The 21,303-nt window shown below is 59.5% G+C and overlaps 1 protein-coding gene across 2 annotated transcripts in view; it reads right to left on the minus strand.

Moving 5' to 3' along the window:
• Positions 1–21,303, minus strand: part of BCAR1 (BCAR1 scaffold protein, Cas family member) — a 37,856-nt gene that overhangs the window by 3,090 nt on the left and 13,463 nt on the right. Inside the window, exons 2-7 of one of the 2 annotated variants that reach the window (XM_032424421.1) lie at positions 11,818–12,429; positions 5,927–6,088; positions 5,640–5,756; positions 3,821–4,912; positions 3,502–3,591; positions 2,937–3,026 (exon numbers count right to left, since the gene is read on the minus strand). In XM_032424421.1, coding sequence (XP_032280312.1) covers positions 2,937–3,026; positions 3,502–3,591; positions 3,821–4,912; positions 5,640–5,756; positions 5,927–6,088; positions 11,818–12,429 — 2,163 coding nt within the window. The remainder of the gene's footprint in view (positions 1–2,936; positions 3,027–3,501; positions 3,592–3,820; positions 4,913–5,639; positions 5,757–5,926; positions 6,089–11,817; positions 12,430–21,303) is intronic. The other variant, XM_032424423.1, reaches the window with a different exon arrangement.

The raw sequence follows: 21,303 nt of genomic DNA on the forward strand, positions 1-21,303 counted from the left end.
ACATATTTTCAGTATTTCTAGGCTACATGGTTCATCTGCAAGCTTTTTCAAACTGTCTTAGTCTCCAAAATACTTTTCCAATATATTTATTGAGAAAAAAAAATCCAATGGGCAGAAGACATGAACAGACATTTTTCCAAAGAAGACATCCAAACGGCCAACAGACACATGAAAAAGTGTTCAATATTGCTCGGCATCAGGGAAATCCAAATCAAAACCTCAATGAGATACCACCTCACACCAGTCAGAATGGCTAAAATTAACAAGTCAGGAAATGACAGATGTTGGCGGGGATGTGGAGAAAGGGGAACCCTCCTACACTGTTGGTGGGAATGCAAGCTGGTGCAGCCACTCTGGAAAACAGTGTGGAGGTTCCTCAAAAAGTTGAAAATAGAGCTACCATATGATCCAGCAATTGCACTCCTGGGTATTTACCCCAAAGATACAAAAGTAGGGACCCAAAAGGGTACGTGCACCCCGATGTTTATAGCAGCAATGTCCACAATAGCCAAACTGTGGAAAGAGCCAAGATGTCCATCGACAGATGAATGGATAAAGAAGATGTGGTATATATATACAATGGAATATTATGCAGCCATCAAAAGGAATGAGATCTTGCCATTTGCAACGACGTGGATGGAACTGGAGGGTATTATGCTGAGCGAAATAAGTCAAACAGAGAAAGACATGTATCATATGACCTCACTGATATGAGGAATTCTTAATCTCAGGAAACAAACTGAGGGTTGCTGGAGTGGGGGGTGGGGTGGGAGGGATGGGGTGACTGGGTGATGGACACTGGGGAGGGTATGTGTTCTGGTAAGCGCTGTGAATTGTGCAAGACTGTTGAATCTCAGATCTGTACCTCTGAAACAAATAATGCAATATATGTTAAGAAAGAAAAAAAGAAGAAGAAGAATGTAGCAGGAGGGGAAGAATGAAGGGGGGGAAATCGGAGGGGGAGAAGAACCATGAGAGACGATGGACTCTGAAAAACAAACTGAGGGTTCTAGAGGGGAGGGGGGTGGGAGGATGGGTTAGCCTGGTGATGGGTATTGAGGAGGGCACGTTCTGCATGGAGCACTGGGTGTTATGCACAAACAATGAATCATGGAACACGATATCTAAAACTAATGATGTAATGTATGGGGATTAACATAACAATAAAAAAAAGAAAAAAAAAATCCAGGTATAAGTGGATCCATGCAGTTCAAAACCGTGTTGTTCAAGGGTCAGCTAAATACAGTGTTTTATAGCCTACTTCCGGCCCCTAACAATGGGTCATGGGCTTCACGCTGGCCAGTGTGTGTAAGCGCAGGGGGAGAGGGCATCTCCATGACCAGCAGCCCCTGCCTTGGGAGTCATCCATGTGGACTGACGTGTCCTTCCCCAGAGCAGGTTCCGACCAGGGGCCTGAGGGGCTGGGACCAGCTGTGCACAGGCTCAGGGACAGACAGGTTGTTTTATCCAAGATTTCAAGCCTTCATTTAATAAGCAAAACCAACATGGAACTGCCCCTTCCTCATCCCTGAAACACTCGGCAGCAACTGGGGGAGACTCACCATTTGGCTCCCTTATGCAGGGGAGAGAGCACACTCATTTTCAGTTTGGACTCTGGGGGGTCTTTTCCGTTCTTTGGCCATTCTTAATAGCCACCTAATATTCTACTCTATTAACGTTTGTATTTTATTTATTCAACCAATATTCTCATAGTAGACATGTGGGGCAGGGGGTTCCCAATTTTTCACTGATGTGGAAATGAAGCGATCGACACGTGCGTCCACACGTTTTATAAGCCTGGACTGTACAGGCGCTTCTGTCCCTGGTCGAAAAGGGCTAGATCTTTATAGAGTTTTCCATGTATATTCCTGTCTCTTCTTCCAGCTTCTAGGAATTTACCTAAGTGATCAAGCAATCAGGTGAAGAGATTTATATTCAGCGCAGCACTGTTTACAGAAGCACTTCTGGGAATAACCGAAATGTCCCACCAACAGGGGACTGGATAAAGAAATGCTGGCAGAGTCCAGAGAAGAGATAAAGCACGTGTCCATTTCTTAAATCAGTGGAGATTCCATATGTGAGAAGGACAGATGATGGATGGATGGATGGAGATACATCTAATTATGAACCTTTATTCCTTTACTGAGTATGTTCTGTGGGCCAGGCTCCTCCTCGGTATGACACATTCTTTACTCAATTCTCCCACTGACCCTGAGATGGACCCACTATGATCCCCACCTTACCGCTGGGCAAACGGTGGCTTTGTGAGGGTCAGGGTGGAGCCAGCAAGCTCTCCTGGCCTCTGCCATCCTTCCCAGTGCCCGGGGGGGGGGAGGGGTACGGAAAACTTGACGGGTGGTATTTCTGTGCTGATTTTGTGCTAGTCTGTATTTTAATTTTTTATTATCTTCATAATCAGAATAAAATACCTCATTTCTTAAAAAAAAAAATCCCTTTCCTACCCTCGGGAAATGATCCAAAGAATGAAGAAAATTCTACATCTGCAGGTAAGCCCAGCAGTACAATCATAATCAGGGAAAGTGTGTACAACGTAAACACTCAACAGTAAGAGATGTCATGTGGCCTTTAAGAACAACTGAGGAGGAATGTTTAACGCCATGGAACAATCTCGAGATAAAAGCAGATGTAGAATCATCGAAAACACACGGAGACAGGCCCCTCCAGACCAGGAGCAGGGCTGCAAACTAGCCCCAGGGCACCCCCACTGCCTCGGGGCCTTGTTTCCTGCCTTTTTACACTTTTCTCTGTGTGTTCCCCAAAATGTCTCCCATAATCACTCTGATAACTCACACAGAAATCCAACACTCATGTTGACAGTCGGCGGTTGAGCAGGGAGGGCTGTGGGTTTGGGGGGAGGGTGCTGGGCTCACCGGCGGCCCGAGCCCAGGGAAGCTAGTGACCCTGGGCATCCTCACCTGCTGCAGCTCAAGCTGGCCCTTCCCCTGCCGCATGATGTTGCCCTTTTCCAGCAGCTCCTTCTGGGTCTTCTCAAACTCTTCCTTCCCCTGGAGGCAAGGCACAAGGACTGGGCTGAGCCAGGAGCCCCCCAGTGGCTGGGGGAGCTCAGGGCCCCGCAAGCAGCCACCAGGAGCCACCAGGCCAGGCCCAGGCTCACATGGCAGGCCCCGGGCCCACAGCAGGGACAGCTTCCGAGACGGCGCCTCTCTGGGGCCCCTTTCACCAACTGCCAGCCCAGGGAGGGGCTGGGCACACTCCAGGTGGCCAGGCCATTCTCCCTATCCTAGCTCCCATACCAGGAATCACATTCAAACCCTTCCTCTTGGCACACAGGGCCTGTTCACCCAACCCTGACCACTGGGCCTTGGCACCTGCTGACTCTCAACCTGGAATGCTCCCTACTGGGGCACTCAGAGGCCTGCCCCTACCCCACCTTTCCATTTCCCGGTTTTCTTTCTTTCCCCACGCCTGGTAGGAAATCCCTCTCCCCACACAGAAGACAGCTGCTTCTGCCCTGCTCACTGGAGAAGTCCAGCTCCTGCAGGAGCTCAGGAGCCGTCCCTGGCTGGCACTGCAGGGCCCCTGACGACACGGCCACGTTGGTCCAAAGGCCTGAGGGGGGTAGAGGAATGGGTTTGGGTGGGGGGGGGTGCATCTGGCCTGGAAGGTCAGAGAGAGGGCACAGGGACTCACCGAGGCCTACTGGGGCCCAAATTCTCTTTTGGCCACAAGAAGGCTCAGTATGGAGGGGATCAAGGTCCCCATGACAGGGGTAGCAGAATTAGAGACCTGAGAAGGCCAGCAGGCTTCCCTGGGGAGCCGGGACGGGGCAGGCACTTACCTGCAGGTGGACGTAGTCGTAATCCTCCATCCAGCCCCCCTCACTGTTCTCATACTGCCCGTCCGGGGAGTCCTGGGAGGTGAACTTAGGGGGTGAGGGCAGGGGCCGGGACTGGATGCTGCTGGCCTTGTCGATGGGGTTGGGGTGCAGGGGGCCGCCCCCCTCCGGCCCCGGCACGGGGGCCTTGGTCCGTCTGAAGAGCAGCGAGGCATTGCCATGCAAGAAGGAGGCCAGCTGCTTGGCATCCTCGGGCACAGCCCGCGAGCAGGCCACCAGGCGGTCCAGGTCTTCGGGAGTGGCCCCGGGGCCTCCCCGGCCACCGTCGAGGGCCTGACCGTGGGCCCCCAGCGTCTGGTACACATCCTCCATCTTCTGCAGCTGCCGGCTGAGCTTCGCATGCAGAGCGCGGTCAGAGGTGTGGGCAGCGTTGCCTACAGCGCCGCGGGCAAACTCCAGCAGCTCGTGGACGGCGCCCTGGACAGCGGCCACGGCGGCGCGCAGGTCCCGCACCAGCGGCTCCTGAGGCTCGGCGGCACTGCGCCAGCCCCCCCCGCCGCTGCCCGCCAGGTCCAGGAGCTGGGCCACGGTGGCGCCGACGCCCTGCTGCAGCCGCGCCAGGGCCTCCACGGCCACCTCCAGCTCCAGGGGCTCGCGGCCCGGCCCGGCGGCCTCCAGCGAGGAGGCCGACTGGCTGCTGCGTGTGCTCCCGGTACTGGAGGCCGACAGCCGCTTGGCCTCGCTCGGGGCCTCCCGCTCGGCGGGTGGTGGCACTGCGTACACGCTGTCGTCGGCCACACTGCCGTCGGCCGCCTCGGGAGGGAGCAGCCGCTCGCGGGGCACATCGTACAGGGTGCCAGGGCCGGGCCGCCGCAAGCCGGGGGGCACATCATAGAGGTCAGGAGCGGGTGGAGGCACGTCATACACATCCTCGGCCGGCAGGGCGTCCGGAGGGGGCGCAGCAAGGACCAGCGGGTGGCGGGTCGGGTCAAAGGGCTTGGCCTTGGCAAAGGCGGGGGGCACGTCGTAGGTCTCCTCACGCAGCAGTGGGCCATCAGGCACGTCCTTGCTCACTGATGGAGGAACATCATACACCTGGGGGCAGAGGAACAGTCAAGGCCGCCGCCCACCCGCCCGCCCACCCAAAGATTCAGACGCAGCACACTTCATCCCAGTTCATACCCACACAGGTTCCAGCCTGTGCTCAACATCCTGGCTCCAGGGCTCACTAGCTCTGTGACTTAAGGCAGGCGACTCAACCTCTCTGTGCCTGTCTGCTCAGCCGTAAGATGGAAGAACTCGCTCACAGGTCTGCTGTGAGGATTACGTGGGTTCATTCACCGTGTAACTACAAACACTCGGTGGGAGGACAGCTTCCACACCACCCCCACCCCCTCACCCTTGTATTCTCTACTCCATGGCAGGAGCTTGGTTGATTTAGGGTGACAACACCCCGGTTCACCCAGGACAGCCCTGGTTTGTGCCTGATGCCCCCTCATAATTACTGGTCCCCTTTCACTCCCAGAAGTGTCCTGCGTTGAACAATAAATCCTGTGGTCGCCTTGCTAATACCCTGTGTGATCCTCTCCAGAATGTGCTAAAGGCCCACGAGGGGCCCTGGTGTAGACGAGAAGCGGAGGCTGGAGGAGCACTCGATTTCCACTTCTGTCACAGAGTGAGTGAGGGGCCGAGCCGCTGCCTGCGGTCAGGTCTCTCGCTGCCTCCAGGCCTGCAGACGTGGGACCCCCAACCCACCCCCAGCACACACTCCGTCACACCCAGACCCTGTATGTCCATCAGGCCTCAGCCCCCGACTGCTCACCGCACGGTGGCTGGACAACGGCAGGCCCTTCTCCACGCTGGGGGGCACATCGTACACATCCAGGGACGGATCCCGGCCGCTAGGACCCCTGACAGCCATGGGTGGCGTGTCATAGACCTGCGGCAGAGAAGGTGCAGTGACTTGGGTGCTAGGGCCACCAGCAGGGACGGGAAGAGCAAAAACCCCGCGGCACTGACCCCAGGACCACCCTGGCCAGGGCAGAGGAAGCCCACCTCCCTGGGCGGGGCTGGCCCAAGGTCCCCTCAACTCCCAGACCCAGGGCCTACCTCTTGGCCACACTGGCTGGGAAGCAGAGCCCGAACCGGGGGCACGTCATAGATGTCCTGGGGCCCCGGGGCCAGCAGGTGGCGGGGGATGTCGTACTCGTCCTGCTCCGGCTGGGAGGCCTCAAACACATAGCCCTGCCCCACACGGGTGGGCACCACCACCTGGGGGCAGAGAGCCAACTGTCACCAACCTGTCACCACACCCTCAGGTCCCCAGGGAGAGCCTATGCAAGGGGGTGGTTTCCAAGGCGGGGCTAGGAGGCCCTTTGCGTCCTCTACCCTTTCTTCAATGTGACGCAGCATCTGGGGAGCACTAGAACCCCCGTGGTTTGTCTGGAGCTGTCTGGCTCTGGCCAGGAAATGGCAGTGCTCTACAGCTGGATGACCTGGAAAGTCCCAGAGGAGGGTCCAAGGGGGCTGACGAAGAGGGTCCGCCCATGACTGGGATGGCCCTGCCTGACACCTCCTAGCTGCCCCCTCCTCAGAAAGGCTGCCCAACACGGGGCCGCCCCCGCTGCAGGAGCCAAGAGCCCCCTCCTAGCTTTGGGACAGACATCACGGTGCCAGGCTGTGCCCACCTGGAGGTGGCCTGCAGGAGGTCCCAACAGCTGGGACCTGGGGCCTCCAGAAGGTGGTGCTCCTGCCCTCCTCATCCACCAAGCACATCCTGGGGAGACTCCGGAAGGCAGGGCCACCGAAGACTCCCAGACCTCAGGGCCAGTTCTTGGGCTATGCTGGAAAGTTGGGTGTGGGTGTGAGGGAGTGGCCAAGACTAGAGCCCAGGCCCCCCGCACTCCCCAGTACACCACACCCACGGGGCTGCCGACACCACCATAACCCGAAAAGGATAAGAACTTAGGGGATGCTGGCCTAGAGAAGGAGCCAACATATTCCCCTCTCTGGTACCCTTCCCTGGCCTGGCATCCAGGACAGCAAGCTGCTGAGAGCCCTTCACACCAGCCTCTTCTTTCCGGGCAAGCACCCTGGCCCTGCAGGAGCCCGCAGCCTAGTGGGAGGGGCCGGCAGGATCTAACCCCGCTCAGGGCACGCCTCCCCCACAAGGCTCCATGCTCAGCGCTCTGGGACAGAAAGGCCTTTTGTTCCCTAGTCAAAGGGGATGTCTGGAACGGAGTTGACTCAGGCCCTCCCCACACACATCCCTGGGGGCAGCAGGGCTGGCCCTCGGGCTCGATGCCCCCAGAACCCTGCATCCCGTGCCTGCACTGGTCCCCACGGCACTGACAGCCGGCTCCGCACGCCCACGTGTCCTGCGTATTTGCAAGCACTAGGTGCTCCCGCAGCAGCAGAGTACCCCGGGCCTGGGGCGTGGGCCCCGGCACCTTCCTGCTGCGCCCTCTGCCCACCTCCCAGGCAGCACAGCAGAACCGGGCCTCGCCGTTAGCTGCCGGGGCAAGCGCCTCCGTGGGGTATTCCCTGCCCACCACACCCCACCCCCAGCGTGTCTGGGACTGGAGTTGGCGGCCCTCCCCAAACTCATCTCCCTCCCTGAGCCCCAGACTTGAGTCTCCTCCAGAGCTATTTTTAGCCGCTAGAACCTGCCAACGGACAGCACAGGCGGGGCAGGCGGGGGCAGGCGGGACGTGGCAGGTTGGCAGGGCTTTGAGGCGAGACCCGAGGCGTCTCCAGGCCCTGCGGACTCCGGGAGGCAGCCAGGTGGGGAGCCCGCCCCACGAAGAGGGGTAGGGAGCCGCTCACTCCGAGGCCCACAGTGCCTCCCGGAGACAGAGAGAACAGGGAGCACAGGCGGAAGGCTCTGGGGCCGGACCCCAGGCCCAGGCCACGGGCAGCTTGCCACTCCGGCAGCCGAGAGGGTGACAGTAAGCAGCTACACTGGCCAGCAGACGCTCTCCGCCCGAAAGAAACTGTAAGGCAGCCACCAGTGAGGGAAAGCTTGTTAGGGAAACCTACTCTCCAGAGAGCTGCTGAGCCCGCTCATCACAGGCTGCCCTGCTCTGCACCTGAGGCCCCGTTAGCAGGCCCCCGAGGCCCCCGGGGGGGGGGGTGACACAGCCAGAGCCTGGGAGGAGACACAGAACCCTTGACCCAAGACCCACGCATACACATGTCAACAGTGCAGAGAACACACAATACCACACGAAGACACACAACAGACCCAGGCAGGGCCGGGCCCCAGCAGGGCGTCTGTAGAGCGCGCGGGGTGGGGTGGGGGCTGGGGGGTATGTGAGCCCAGAGACCCCACTGGGAAAGGCCACACCCCCTGCCGCATTCTGCTTGGGCCCGCAGTCACCCTCCAGGTAGCTCGGCTACTGGTCTCCCCCTTCTGCAAAATGGACGTCACCCCACGTGACCCAGGCTGGCTCCTGCTCTGGCATCCCCCCCCCACCCCCCCAAAGCCTCAGCTGCTTCCTCTAGAGCACCGCTGGAGTGCTGTGGGACCGAGCAGGTGACAATCTAACCTCTCACCCAGAGCGAGGGACATGCTGGACACGGCCCCCTTCCCAGCTCCTGGGCTCCCCAGGAGGAACAGGATGGAGCTCAGCTGTGTCTGCCCAGCTGTCCCCTTAGCACAGCTGCGGCCCCTGACCCAGAGGCACTGCCCACAAGCGACCTCACAGAAACACCTCCCTCTCTGGGGGCCCTGCCTGCTTCTGCCCTCAGCTCTGCCCTCAGCGTCCTCCAGCCACGCCCCAGCCCAGAGGCTGCTAACGCTGTGGTGTGGCCCTGACCTCTCCCCCCCGGCCATGCGGGCCACGGTGCCCCAGGCTCCACGCACCTGACCCTTCCCCTCCTGGCCAGCGGCCTCATCACTCACCTCTGGCTTCCTGGGTAGCAGGGCCTCCCACCCCACCCACAGTCCTGGCAGGGTCCCTCCTCACCCTACCGGACCTCCACCCCTGAACTAAGAGCCTCCGCTTCCCAGACTTCTGAGGGGGAGCACAAGGTTTATGAAGCACAACCTTGAAATGTGGGCAGAGAAGCCTGTAGCGAGATGTTTACTGTCTGTTTGTACCCCAGACCATGCAATCAGGCCCCAAGGGGAGGGGGCGACACAACAAAATCTGAGGTGCCCATCACAATCACCTTAGGGACCCCAGAAAATGCTCTTGAAATCCGTGGAACTTACAGTCTCAAAATGCAAAAGTGTGCATACAAATCCACGCGAGACAGATAAAGAATACGCGATAGGTAGAATGATCACCTCCTGACTGGGAGTCTCCTCTCCAGGTTTTTTCTTTTCTTTTTTTTTTAAGACTTTATTTATTGATTTGAGAAAGAGAGCTAGAGAGAGAGCACAAGCAGGGGGGAGTGGGAGAGGGAGAAGCAGGCTTCCCGCTGAGCAGGGAGCCCCATGTGGGGTTTGATCCCAGGACCCCGGGAACACGACCTGAGCCGAAGGCAGACGCTTAACGACTGAGCCACCCAGGCGCCCGTCTCCGGGCTTTTTCACACGTTATGTGTTTTCTATGACAAATGAGCACCGCTTTCATGACCCTAACATAAAAGCAGATGCTCCAGAGGCTGCCCAGGCCAGGAGCAACGAGGCTTCTCAGGGGAAGGCAACACGGCCCCAGGACACAGGGCGCCCGCCAGGCCAGGGCCCTCAGGGACGCGGGCTCCAAGCAGCCCTACCACTGGGCCCAGCCAGTTGAGCCCAGATGTCACCTAAGAGCCAGCCCCTCGCCTGGGAGGGACACAGAACCCAAGGCCCAATTGTGGGCTCAAGTCCACAGCCCAGCCCGTGGATCTCGCTGCTGCTCCCTGGCCCACGGGCTTCCAGCGCTTGGAAGGACAAGGGCACCAGGACCAGCTTGTCGGTTAAGATTCAGGGAGGGAAGCAGGAAGGAGAAAGGGCATGCTTCCCCAGGGTGTGTGCAAACCGTGGATTTTGTGTGTGTGTGAGATGGTGACTGAGTGTGAGTGTACAGGGGGACGGACTCCGGCCTGGCCCGAGGCTCGGCAGCCAGGCCCTGCTCCCTGCCCCCTCCCCGGCAGGGCTCTGCTTCTCTCCCTAAAGCCACCTTAGGAGTGGCCCATCTGGGCTCTTCCAGTCCAGCTTGGCGTGCTTCTGTCACTGGCAGGCTCTGGCCAGGCAGCTGAAGGGGCAGGTAGGGCAGGAAGTGGGAGCTAGTGACCCTGGTGGCCAGCGCCCATGGAGCCTCACCCTCAGCCAGCACGACCTCCGGCCGGGTCTCCTGGACGCCACGCCACGGGCGTGGGCAGGGGCAGGGCGACACGAGTGCCTGCTGACTACGGCCCAGCCGGACTGGGGGAGGCTCCCACCTCAACCCTGGACAGGCCCCGAGGACAGAGTGCCCACCCAGCCACCGTCTCTCCGGCCACGGGCAGCTCTGGAGGAGACCTGGTCTGGGCCGCAGGGAGCTGATCCGCAGAGGTCGGCAGCTTCTCCTACGGGCCGGCTACCGTGCCCTCACCTGGCCTCTCCCACCAGGGCTTCTGGGGCACGCTGCCTGCCGGGGTCTCCCCTCCGCAGAGGGCTGGGCTGGCTCTGAGGGCCCTCCCCGCCGGCATGGGCTGGGTTTCTCAAGGTCCTCCTGGGCAAGCTGGAATGGAAGAACCACCAGGAGGAAACAGGGAGAGCCGGGTTTGGCAACTGTCCTCAGAAGTACGTGGGACACCTCCTCTGCTTCTGGGCTTCCAGAAACTCCACTCCCCAAATCTTCAAGGGACTTGGGCATGGAAAGACACAAGCCAAAGGCGAAAAGACGCTGCTCCCGACTCGGCCGAGAGCACGCAGTGGGACAGGGCCTCCCTCTTCAGTCTGCCTCCTTGCCACGGGTAGATGGACTTGGGGGGACAATGCGCAGGCAGGCCTGCGTGGAGCTGAGGGTGCTGCCCTTGGGGCCCTGTCCCCCGGCAACAGCCCACACGGTGACCTCTGAGAGGCCCTCCTCTGGCAATCCCACAGGCACCCTCCTCCTCGCGGTCTAGGCGTCACACACAGGTCACTGCGCCGGCCCACCAACACGCTCCGGGAGAGAAGGGGTGGGTGCCCATGGAGCCAGGCACGGCCGGGAGATGTGCTCCAAGCCCACCCACAGAGCTGACACATACTCCCAGAGGACTCATGGGAGCCCCTGGGCACAAGGTGGCTGGCCTCTCCCCTTTGTGTTCCTCCTTTCCCTGCTGGCCGGGATGCAGACATGCTGGCTGGAGCTCACGCGGCAGCCACCCGGGCCCAGGAGATGCAAGCCCCGGGCTGAGGACTGTGGAGTTAACAAGATGGGCTGAGGTGTGGCCCCTGATACTCATGGAGGCGCAAACCGTGACATGGGAGAAAGGAAAGTCTCTTATGCCATCTACTCCAATGGATTCTCAGCCATTCTTGCCTAACCGCTATACTGAGCTCCCTCCTTCCAGTGCTGCCCCCAGGGACACCTCCCTCTCCTGGGTGCTCCCCACCCCCCCACCGGGCCCTGTACCCTGCAGTCTGTGGGCAGAATGACTTCACTACAGCATGGATTAGGCAAGTCACTTCTACTCAAAACCCTCCACCCTCAGGCAGGAGTCTGGTTCTTCAGGAGCATCAGGGCCCACGCTGGGGTTGGTCCCCAGTCTGCCGCTTAGGCTTCATCTGCCAAGTCCTGCCTGCCCACCCCTTCCAGACTTCCAGGCCTTTGACAGAGACTGCATCCTTTGCTGGGGACACCCTCCCACTGGGGTTTGTCTGCTGAAGGCCACCTCAGGGTACAAGGCCAGCTTGGATCTCTTCGCTGGGGGGTGCCTGTTCATCTTTAGTAGCCAGATAACGCAGTCCCCAAACACTCACTTCCCATCTTGGCCCAGACCAAACATGCAGCTGTTGCTGGGGCCTGGCCTAGGGCCAGAACCCAGGGCCTGGGCAAAACTCCCAGGGGATGGATTGCCCGCTCAGGCCAGGACAGCCTTACCTTTGCTGGTGGCTTCGTCCCCTCCCAGCTGCGTGCGTCCATAGATGGGGGCACCTGGTAGATGTCATGCCCTGTCCCGGCAGCAGGTGGCACCTGGTAAATGTCCTGGGCGGGGCTGCCAGGCCCTGGGGGCACCTGGTAAAGGTCTGGGGCTGGGCTGGGAAAAGGGTGATGGGGCATCTGCTTCGAGAATGTAGATGTCTGCTTCGCTGGGGGAGACTGGAACTGTGGGCTGGGCCCAGGGGCTTGGTAGAGGCCTTGCTGAGTCTTGCTGGGGGTGGGCACCAGGTAGACGCTATCGGGCTGGGGCTGGTATGTGGCAGGAAGCATGGGCGTGTACTGGGCAGCCGGGGCGTGGAGGCCAGGCTGGGGCTGGGCCGAGGTGGCGGGTGGGCCGGGTCCGGGTCCTGCTGGCTTCTTGTCGTGCATGCCCACCAGGATCTTAAGGCGATTTCCAGGCACTATGCCTTGGCGCCCATGCAGTGAGCAGAGCCACCAGCCATCCAGGCCCTGTGTGTCCCGCTCCAGCACGGTCATGATGTCGCCCTTGCGGAAGGAGAGCTCATCCGGGGACTCGGCCACGTTGTCATAGAGGGCTTTGGCCAGCACATTCTGGGGAGAGAGGACACAGAGGGGCATGAGCATGTATGCCAGGGGCTCGGCAGGTACCCAGATGCCACCCAAGGCAACTCATCTTGGCACTGAGAAAGGAAAGGTTTGAGGAGATCCTGGAGCCTCTGCCCCTATTTGCTCCCGGCAGAGAGGCCCAGCTGATCTGGCATTTTTCAAATAGGCCTGACAGTTCCTCAAAATCCTCCCGACTGCAGCCACACCTATAGTCCAGGATGGCACTCAACATACTCTTGGAAACCCCTCCAAAGTCACACTACAACCCCGACCAACACTGGGGAGGACAGTAATAATGACAATAATGACCAGCACGTTCTGGGAAGCAAACAGGATGCACACCCTCCCTGCTCCAACTCCACGGCCCTGCAGCCCTGCCAACCGAGAGGAAAACATGGGAGTGTGCGGAGGAGACCTGCAGGGACAAAGTGGTCATCATCTGCAGGCCACATGAGCATCTACGTAATAATTCCAACAAACCAGAACCAGCAACTGATGAGAAAGAAATACAGAAAAGCCCACACAACAGCAACAACAAGCTACTAGTTACCCAGGAATTAATCAAGCAAAGACAGCAAGAGACCTCAGAGCAAAAAATGTGTACGTTCTGCCAAAAGGCTCAAGGAAAAACCTGAATAAAAGAGAAAACATACCAAGTTCACGGTGGGATGACTAAGCACTATAAAAGGCCAATTTGCCCAAGCTTACTTAATAAGTTACAATTATAACAAAAATGCCAGCAGGAGTTTTCTTTTTTTTTTTTTTTTAAGGAATTTGACCAAAGAAAAAGAATCCTTCTAGAATAAATGGAGAAATAGAGGTCCACGAATAAGCAGGTCAGTTCTGAAAATGAAATGCAAAGGGGCACGCTCTTTTTAGGCTGCGAGGATGTGCCAGGATTCTGGATCGGCGCGCGCGCCCAGGACCAGTGCCCCCAGCACAGGGCTGGCGGATGGCCCAGCGGCAGAAGCCCCGGCGGCGACCAGACGGCAGCACCCCAGGGCAGCCGGGAAGGCCAGCGCTGCTTCACGGGTGGCGTTAGGAAACTCACTCACTGTATGAGGAAAAATCAATTTGCAGATGACTCGCCTCACCTTATAAACAAAGGACAATTAAAGACCCAAGGGTGAAAGATACAACTCTAGCTCTAACAAAAGAAAAAACTGGGGAGAATATCTTTGCGACCTCGAAGTGGGAAAAAATTATGAAATACAACTCTAAAAACAAAGACCGCAAAAGCACAAGACCTAAGGTTAACAACAAGGACAAATAGATGGATTCAACCTCACCAAAGTGGAATGGTTTCTACTGGAGAGGGAATAACACAAAGCTGACAGGGTAACGGGTCACCAAATGACAAGAGCAGGATGAATCCAGAATCTGGAGCGTTCTACAGATCAGCAAGGCAAAGACAAGACACCAACAGAAAACCAACAAAATACGAACAGCGTGCTGCCTGGAGGGGAAAGAACTGGCCAAGAGCACTACGAAGGCTGCTCAGGGTTCCAGCCAGCATGTGAGGCCACATCCGCGACTCTGCTCTGGGCTCCAGCAGGTGTCCAGGGATCTGGTGAGGAAGGCCGGCCACACCGTCCTGAGTAACAGACCCAGAACCCTTTATGTAAACATTATAAACGTCCACGAAACAACTCTATGTATAATTTTCCAGACACTTACCCAAGGACAGACTACACACATGACACTAGCATGGATGCTTCTGGAAAAGGGACAGGCAGCAGGAATCAATGAGGAAAATACAGCAAACCAAGAAAGGGTCTCATTCGGACAGTGGAGGGCCAAAGAAGAGCAGTACCCTCCCCCGGCCCTACCTTTACCCTGTCATTCTGCTGCTAATTCTCCCAGCCACCCAAGAAGCAGGCGCTGCTCTGGGGCTCTGCTAGGCACAAGCCGTCCCGGAGAGGGACATGAGCTTCACGTGGCCCGGGTAGAGCCTACACTGCGAAGCAGCCTGCGTGGGACCTGGGGAAGGCCTTGGGGGGAGACTGGGGTAGAGGCAGGAGGTCCCCAGCACCAAGCTGGCAGGCCCAGAACCTCACTGGTCCTGGTGTTCTCAGTTCTCAGTTTCTGCCCTGCTGCTCCCCTCGGGCAGGTGCCAGGACCAGGCTGGACCCAGAGGTATCACAGAGGGTCCCCAGCACAGGGATGAGAGGAGACCAGGGCTGCTTTGGCCTCCCAGGGAGGGGAGGAATGGGGATCACCTGGGAGTCCATTTCTCCAGAGCCACTCAGAGCCTCCAGACCCAGAAAGAGCCAGATGCTGAAGCTGGGAACCAAGAGGGGCCAGGCTGGGGGGAGAAGCCAGGCCAGGTGGGCAGCTCAGAGAGAGCACAGAAGGCAGGTTCACCCCGGCCCCACGGTGAGCACTGGGGCAGAGGCCCTCGGGACCTCTAGTTGCTGCGACACTCTGCCCACGCCATGACTATGATGGTTATATACGCACCGAAGCATGGATCATGCCTCCATAAACTGTCACTGTAACTTAAAAAAAAAAAAAAAAAAATGGAGAGAGGGTAAGAATAACAGTGTGAATGTCTGGGACAACGGGGGATGCTTTCTCTTCCTGTTTTTCAGAATTTCTCAGTTTGTATTTAATGAGCACTTCTTGGCTTGGGGTTTGAAAAAAATACACATCCTGAAAAAGTACAGTGGACTACCTCCTAGGCTCCAAGGCAGGATGGAACAGGGGAGGCTGAAGCAGGTCCTGAGGCCGTAGCCCCAGGAGGAGTGGGCAGGGGCAGGGGCTGTCCTGCAGCCCAGGGGGGCCCAGGGGCCCCATCCCCAGGCTGCCTGCAAGAAAAGCAAGTTTCCCAAATATGGTCTGCAGCCTGCCTGAGGGAATCACATCCCGTCAGGGGGCGGGACACCCGGCCCACCCTCCCCCTGTGACCCCAGAACACAGAGCCACCCCACTGGGTCCCCCCCCAGCCCCTGCCCTGGTGACCACAGGAAGTGCCAGCAGAGTGAGTCACAGGAAAATTCCCCTCCAGCCCAGTCAGAGGGGGCGGGGTGCAGACGGAGGGGACTGCCCCTCAGAGGCCCCTCACCTCTCAGGAGGACAGCCCAGGGAAGGCTGGCAGATGGGCCTCGGCCAGGCCCTGCCAGGCAGTGCCGCGCGCTCAGGAAAGCTGGAAGGCTCTGCAGAGGGCAAGGTCCAGCGGGGAAGAGGGAAGGAGGGAGAGCTCCTGGGGCCTCCTGCGCCCCGGGCGGCCAGCCCCCACCCCCTTGGCGTGAGCTCGCAGAGCGGTCAAGGCCAACAGGGCTGCAAGTGTATAGTCTGGGGCGGCTGGAGCCAGGCTGGGAAGCACCTCTTGGGCTGGGCACGTGGCACAGAGCGCCTGGCACCGGGAGCTCCTCCGTCTGCATCAGCGGGTGCCCCCACCCGGAGCCCCAGAGGCAGCCTCTCCACAGCCCAACACCTGAGTCCTAGGCACTGCTGGGGCCGGGGTGCTCCGGCTGGCCGAGCACCCCAGCTCTGGGCCTCTAGGCCTCCCCAGCTGTTCCCGAGACACGTCCCTCCTCGCTCCCCCACCCTTCGGATTCACTCAGCAGCAGCTAAAACCAGTCCTGAGTCTGGCTCTCCCTCTACTGCTGGGTGACTCTGGGCAAGTCCCTGAGCCTCTCTGAACATCCAGATCCCCCGTGCTAACAGTCCGGTTTCACAGGACTGTTCCTTTGTTCCACAAAAGGTTTGGCCGGCTCCCGCTCTCTGCCAGGTGCTGGGCCAGGCTCTGCAAGCCGGCACAGGCCTAGCTTGTCCAGGCCCCTGCCTGCATGGGGCTTACGTTCAAAGGCAGCAAAGAGCCAACGATTTGTTAGGGCAGGGGGGAAAACCAGGGCACCTAAAATACTGTGGGACAGGGCCACTGCATACAGGGCGGTCAGAGATGACCTCCCCAAAGAGGGGACGTTTCAGATGACTCGTGAAGACTGGAAACCAGGCACCATGACACCAGCTAGGGAAGAGCACGCAGGCAGAGGATGGGCATGAGCCAAGGCCCCGGGGGAGGAAGAGGCTGGAGGGAGACAGGGCTGTGGCCCTGGAGTGGCAGGCAGGCCACAGCCGGTCACACTGCAGGAGGCTCCCGGACAGTGCCCGACAGCTCAGTAAATGTCATGGAATGGTGGCGCCCCATGGCAGGGCAAAGCCTACATACAGCACCTGAGCATTTCTGCTCTGGACACACTCCCCAGGACCCAGTGTCTCGCCCCGGCATGGAAGAGGGGCCGGCCCCCCAGAGCCTGGGCCAATCAGGTGCTTCCCCCCACCTCGTAAGGGGGCACAGCTGTGGCCTCTAGAGGGGCACACCGCCAGGGTGCCATCACAGTCCGGGCAGACACTGCCAGCCCTCTGTGCCCAAGGGACTACAGACAGTGCGACTGACTTACCCCAGGGTTCTGGCAACCTCATTCCTGCCTCAGGAAACCTTCCACTGTGCCCTACTCCTCCAGGAACGTTCCCATGCCCCTCCTTGGGCACGCACTCCCCGTCACCCCCAACTCGAAGTGCTGACCAAAACGTCTTGTTGCTGCCTACTTCGTGCCCTCTGACCCAGGTGCCCAGGATGGGGGGTGGGGGCTGCGTCCTTCAGCATGGAACCCTCAGGCACACGAGCTCAGAGCCTGGCCCTCCGTGGGCAGGCTTAGGCAGAAATCCCCCTTGCAGACGATGGTATCCTAGCCTCCCTGGGAGCAGCTAGGAAGACCATGTGGGGCTCACTCACCCCAGAGGGAAGGGGAGAAGAGAACCCCCAGCCTGATGCCAACACTCCCCAGGCAGTGACCTGCCAGCCAGGCCTGCTCAGAACAACACCCTGGTTGTTGCACACGGGAGCCTACAGGTCCGCCCCACAGGCCCTGCCTGGCTCTCAGAATAGCCCTCATTGTGTCCTAGGGCCCTGTGGGCACCAGACCCACCCGGGCTGGGTGGGCTCTCAGACCCGGAGTCGCTGGGCCTTGGCCACAGGCGGGCACATGTCTGGAGGACGGCAGCAGCCATCGGACGGCCTTGTGGGTCTCTTCTTTGGCTTCGCCAGTGCCCTGGGGAGCGCTGGATACGCTCTCGGTACCCCGAAACCCTGACTCTGCAGGAAGGCGTGAGCTGGTGGCTGGGACTGGTGAGGAGAGACATGATTGGCAGGTTCACAGTAATAGCAACAATGACACACTGTCAGGAGCAGGCTCTTTTGCATACTCAGTCCCCCCTTTTAGCCTTATGAGACACTCGGACTACTTCCACCTTACAGACAGGGAAACCCTTGACTTGCTAGGGACACAGTCGGCAAGCAGCAGAGGCAAACCTGCGCCCTATGACAAAGCAGAGCCAGATAGCTCCCGGGGGGATGCTTAGGTTCCTGGAAGCCAGGAGTGGAACTCAGGCCTTTTCCTCCACCCGTGTCCCTCAGCCCCAACACACACACACACACACACACACACACACACACCCCAGCCCCAAGCATAGAGCTTTACACAGAGTAGTCACTCGGGAAACACTAGTTCCCTTCATACCCAGAACCGTCTCACACTTGGGCCAAGATTATTTCTGGGGCATTCTGTTTGCTTGTCCCAAGGAGCCCCCAGTGGCTAATGGACAGAGGCCCAACGCACGTGTCTGTGAATGGCAGTCTGCATCCACAACCTCTACTCACTGGTGCCCTGGGAATCCCCCTGGAAAGGCAGCAGCCAGGGGCCCAGTGGTCAGGGTCCTGACCATCCCCTCCCACTCTGAGGGCAGTCTCTTCCCTTCCCAGAAGTCCCCACACCCTTGTCCTTGGTGGAACTCTGTCCCAGCCAGCCTTATCATCACTCCCCTAATACACCCAGGAACAAGTGAGTAGCCAGGGTCCGGGCTCAAGTCCTCAGTGTTCGACCAGCAAGGAGCAAAACCGTGGGCAAGCCTCTATTCCAGAGCCATCCCCAGGGGAGCGCGGCTCCTGCCCTACCCACCTCAGGAGTGCCTGAGGCTCAGAGGACAGAGCTGGGACCGTGCGCGGGTCCTCAGCCCCGTCTGCCACTCAGCACCTAGAGGGCAGGGCTGCTGAAGGAAGGACTGAAAACCCACGAGTGCTGGCACACCAGCAGCTCCCTCACACAAACACGAGCCGGGCCGAGCCTTGGCTGCAGCGGCAAGAGCAGATGCTTCTGGGTGCCGGGCCGGCTCTGGGCTGGAAGCAGGACCCTGCCCCTGGGAGGCTGGGCAGAGGAAAGGCGGCATGGGCAGGGCCCTCCCACCGGAGTACACGGCACGTGCAGCCCCTCACACACCTCAGACGGCAGCAAGCAAGCTGGAGTCAGAGCCCTGTATCCTGCAACCCACTCCAACTGCTAGCGGCTTGGGAATTGTCCCCGACCCCTTTAGAACCCTCACCACTGCCACCCAGCCCAGGGAAGTGACCCAGGCTGGCAGAACCCAGACCTGCGCACTTGACTACCCATTACTCTGCTTCTCTGCTCCTGGGGCCTTGCTGGGAGGACTCAGGATTCTTGAGTGGGCTGGCAGGTTCACTACTGGGATTTAGTCTCTCGCAGAGGGCTCCACATGAGGCAGACCTTTACTTTGGGGACCACATCAGCCCTAGATATGTCATCACGGAGGGGAAGAGGCAGAAGGAACAGCCCCAGCAGGGATAGGAGGGACCCCAGTTTCTCTACCTTGACACCTAAAGCCCCCTGCAGCTCTGCCACTCTCCAGTCCTGAATGGTAACTCGCAGCAACCCTTAACCACCTCAGCAGGAATGGAGGGGGACACAATGGTACAAAAGTGGGGTTCTCACTCAAATAGAAGTACCAAATCCCTGATTTCTGGGATGCACAGTAGAAATGACGGCCTGAGATGGGGCCCAGCCATCCAGGCCAGTAACTCACTCCTTACTTAGAAGTGGAAGGAATCAGGGCAGCAAGACAGTAGAGCCAGGGCCTCTCTCCCGGGCCCGAGGGCCGAGCCCCACCCCCTTCCCTGAAGGGAGACCACCCGTTAGCCCCTTATTTGGGGGCCCTGAGGGCCCAGCGAAAGAGAAGTTTGCCCAGTGTCTCTGCTGGAGAATGATCCCTATCTCCCCGGCCCTACACCTTGCTCTCCAAATGCGACTCCAACAGTGTCCCTCACCCCTCCGAGAAGCCTCCCGGGGAGCACACCTGGCCTCTGGTTCGGGCTGCCCCAATTGTCTGTGGGCTCCTGGGGGGGGGGGAGGGGGTTTTCCAGGCCCACGAGCACAGGGTGATGGGAACTCCTGGAACAGTGGATGCCACGAGGGGACCACAAAAGCACCGTCCTAGACCCAGAAGGACCCCACCAAGCTGGCTGCCAGTAGAACAGGGCAGCACCCCAAGGCCCAGAGCACTCCCAATCCGGGGGGAAGGGGGGTAGAGCACACTTGAGGCAGAGCATGGCGCTGTACCGGGAGACTAAGTTCTGAATTCAATCCCGTGTGAACAAGTACCTGTCCCTCTCTGTGCCTCGGTCTCCCTATCTGTACGACAACAGGGAGAGCAGCTGGCTCAGGGGCCTTTCCTGCTCAGGATGCCCGAGTGGCACTGCCCTTCCTTCGATCCCCTGTCCAGGCCTGAGGAGATGGTCCTAGCAGCCCGAAGCCCTCACACCCTGGCTCAGCACAAACTGTAATGGCCAGAGGCTCCAGGTCTCCTCCTGGAATCAAGGGTGACTGTCCCGGCAGAACCTGGCACTGCCCTGCCTCCACCCAGTTCCCACAGGGCCCCTTCGTTGCCCGGGGCAGGCGGGTAGTGGGTGCTGCTGCCAGGAGGGCATGCCAGCAAGCTCCTCCCAGCACCCAGCACACACCTGCTCTTCTAGGCCCATCAGCCCTGCCACCCCGGGACCCCACAACATCAGCTCTCCAGCCAGGAGAGGAAATGGGCACAGGACGTGTCCCTCGGCCCAGAAGGATGAGGAACATGTCCCAGCCTGGCTGAAATCTGCAGAAGAGTCACGGCAAACCGGGAGAGTGCCTCCCAGCCTAGACCCTCAGGGTAGGGTAGGGAAAAAGAAGCTCCGTGTCCTCAAGACTGACAAGTGAGCCACTACCCCCAGTCTGGGACCCAAGACCCCCAAATCTCCCCCGGCACTAACTGGCCCACGGACCCCAAGCACCCCAGCCCTCAGCAAGTCTCAACTTCTCCGACTCCTTCAATACTGCTCTGAGCTATGCCTCCCGCAGCACTGAGGGGCTGGGCACTCTGGGGGACCCCCCGAGTGGCGGCCCCGCTCCTCCCCCCAGCTCCCCGCGCTGGGACCTCGAACGTTGGGACCCAGGGTCACGGTGCAGCCCTGGACTCCCGCCGCCAAGATCCGGCTCCTACCTCAGTATTTGCAACCAGGGTAGGTAAAGGCGGAAAAGCGCCTGCCCCTAGGCCTGGAATCCAGCGCAGACAGGCCGGGGGTGAATCATTAACAGACCGAGGATTGGCTCCCCGGCGGCACCAACACCTCCTCGGTCACCACGCACTTGTTCGCTCAACCCCCAGCCTGGGGGCGGGGAGCGGCAGCTCCCCACTCCAAAACACACACAAGGACCAAGGATGGACCACCACCCCGCGTCCTGGAAATCCACGCCTCCTGGAAGTTCACGGTCCAAGGAATCTCGGACCTGTCCCTATAGCTGAGGAAACTGAGGCTCGGAGACGGGTCTCGCAGGCCCAAGGTCACCCAGCAGGCGGCGGCCCGCAGGGGGAGAGCGGGACTCTGGCCAGCAACTTTCCCGGATCCAGGAACTTTCCTGCCGGCGAGCGGCCCCTGAGTCCCGCCCTTCTAACCGCCCCGTGGGCACACAGGCTCTGGGATCCTCCGCAGTCCTCGCCTCCGGGTGCCCCCGCCACGGCGGGAGA

This window comes from Phoca vitulina, unplaced genomic scaffold, assembly GCF_004348235.1.
Source record: "Phoca vitulina isolate PV1807 unplaced genomic scaffold, GSC_HSeal_1.0 scaffold30, whole genome shotgun sequence".
Lineage (NCBI taxonomy): Eukaryota > Metazoa > Chordata > Mammalia > Carnivora > Phocidae > Phoca > Phoca vitulina.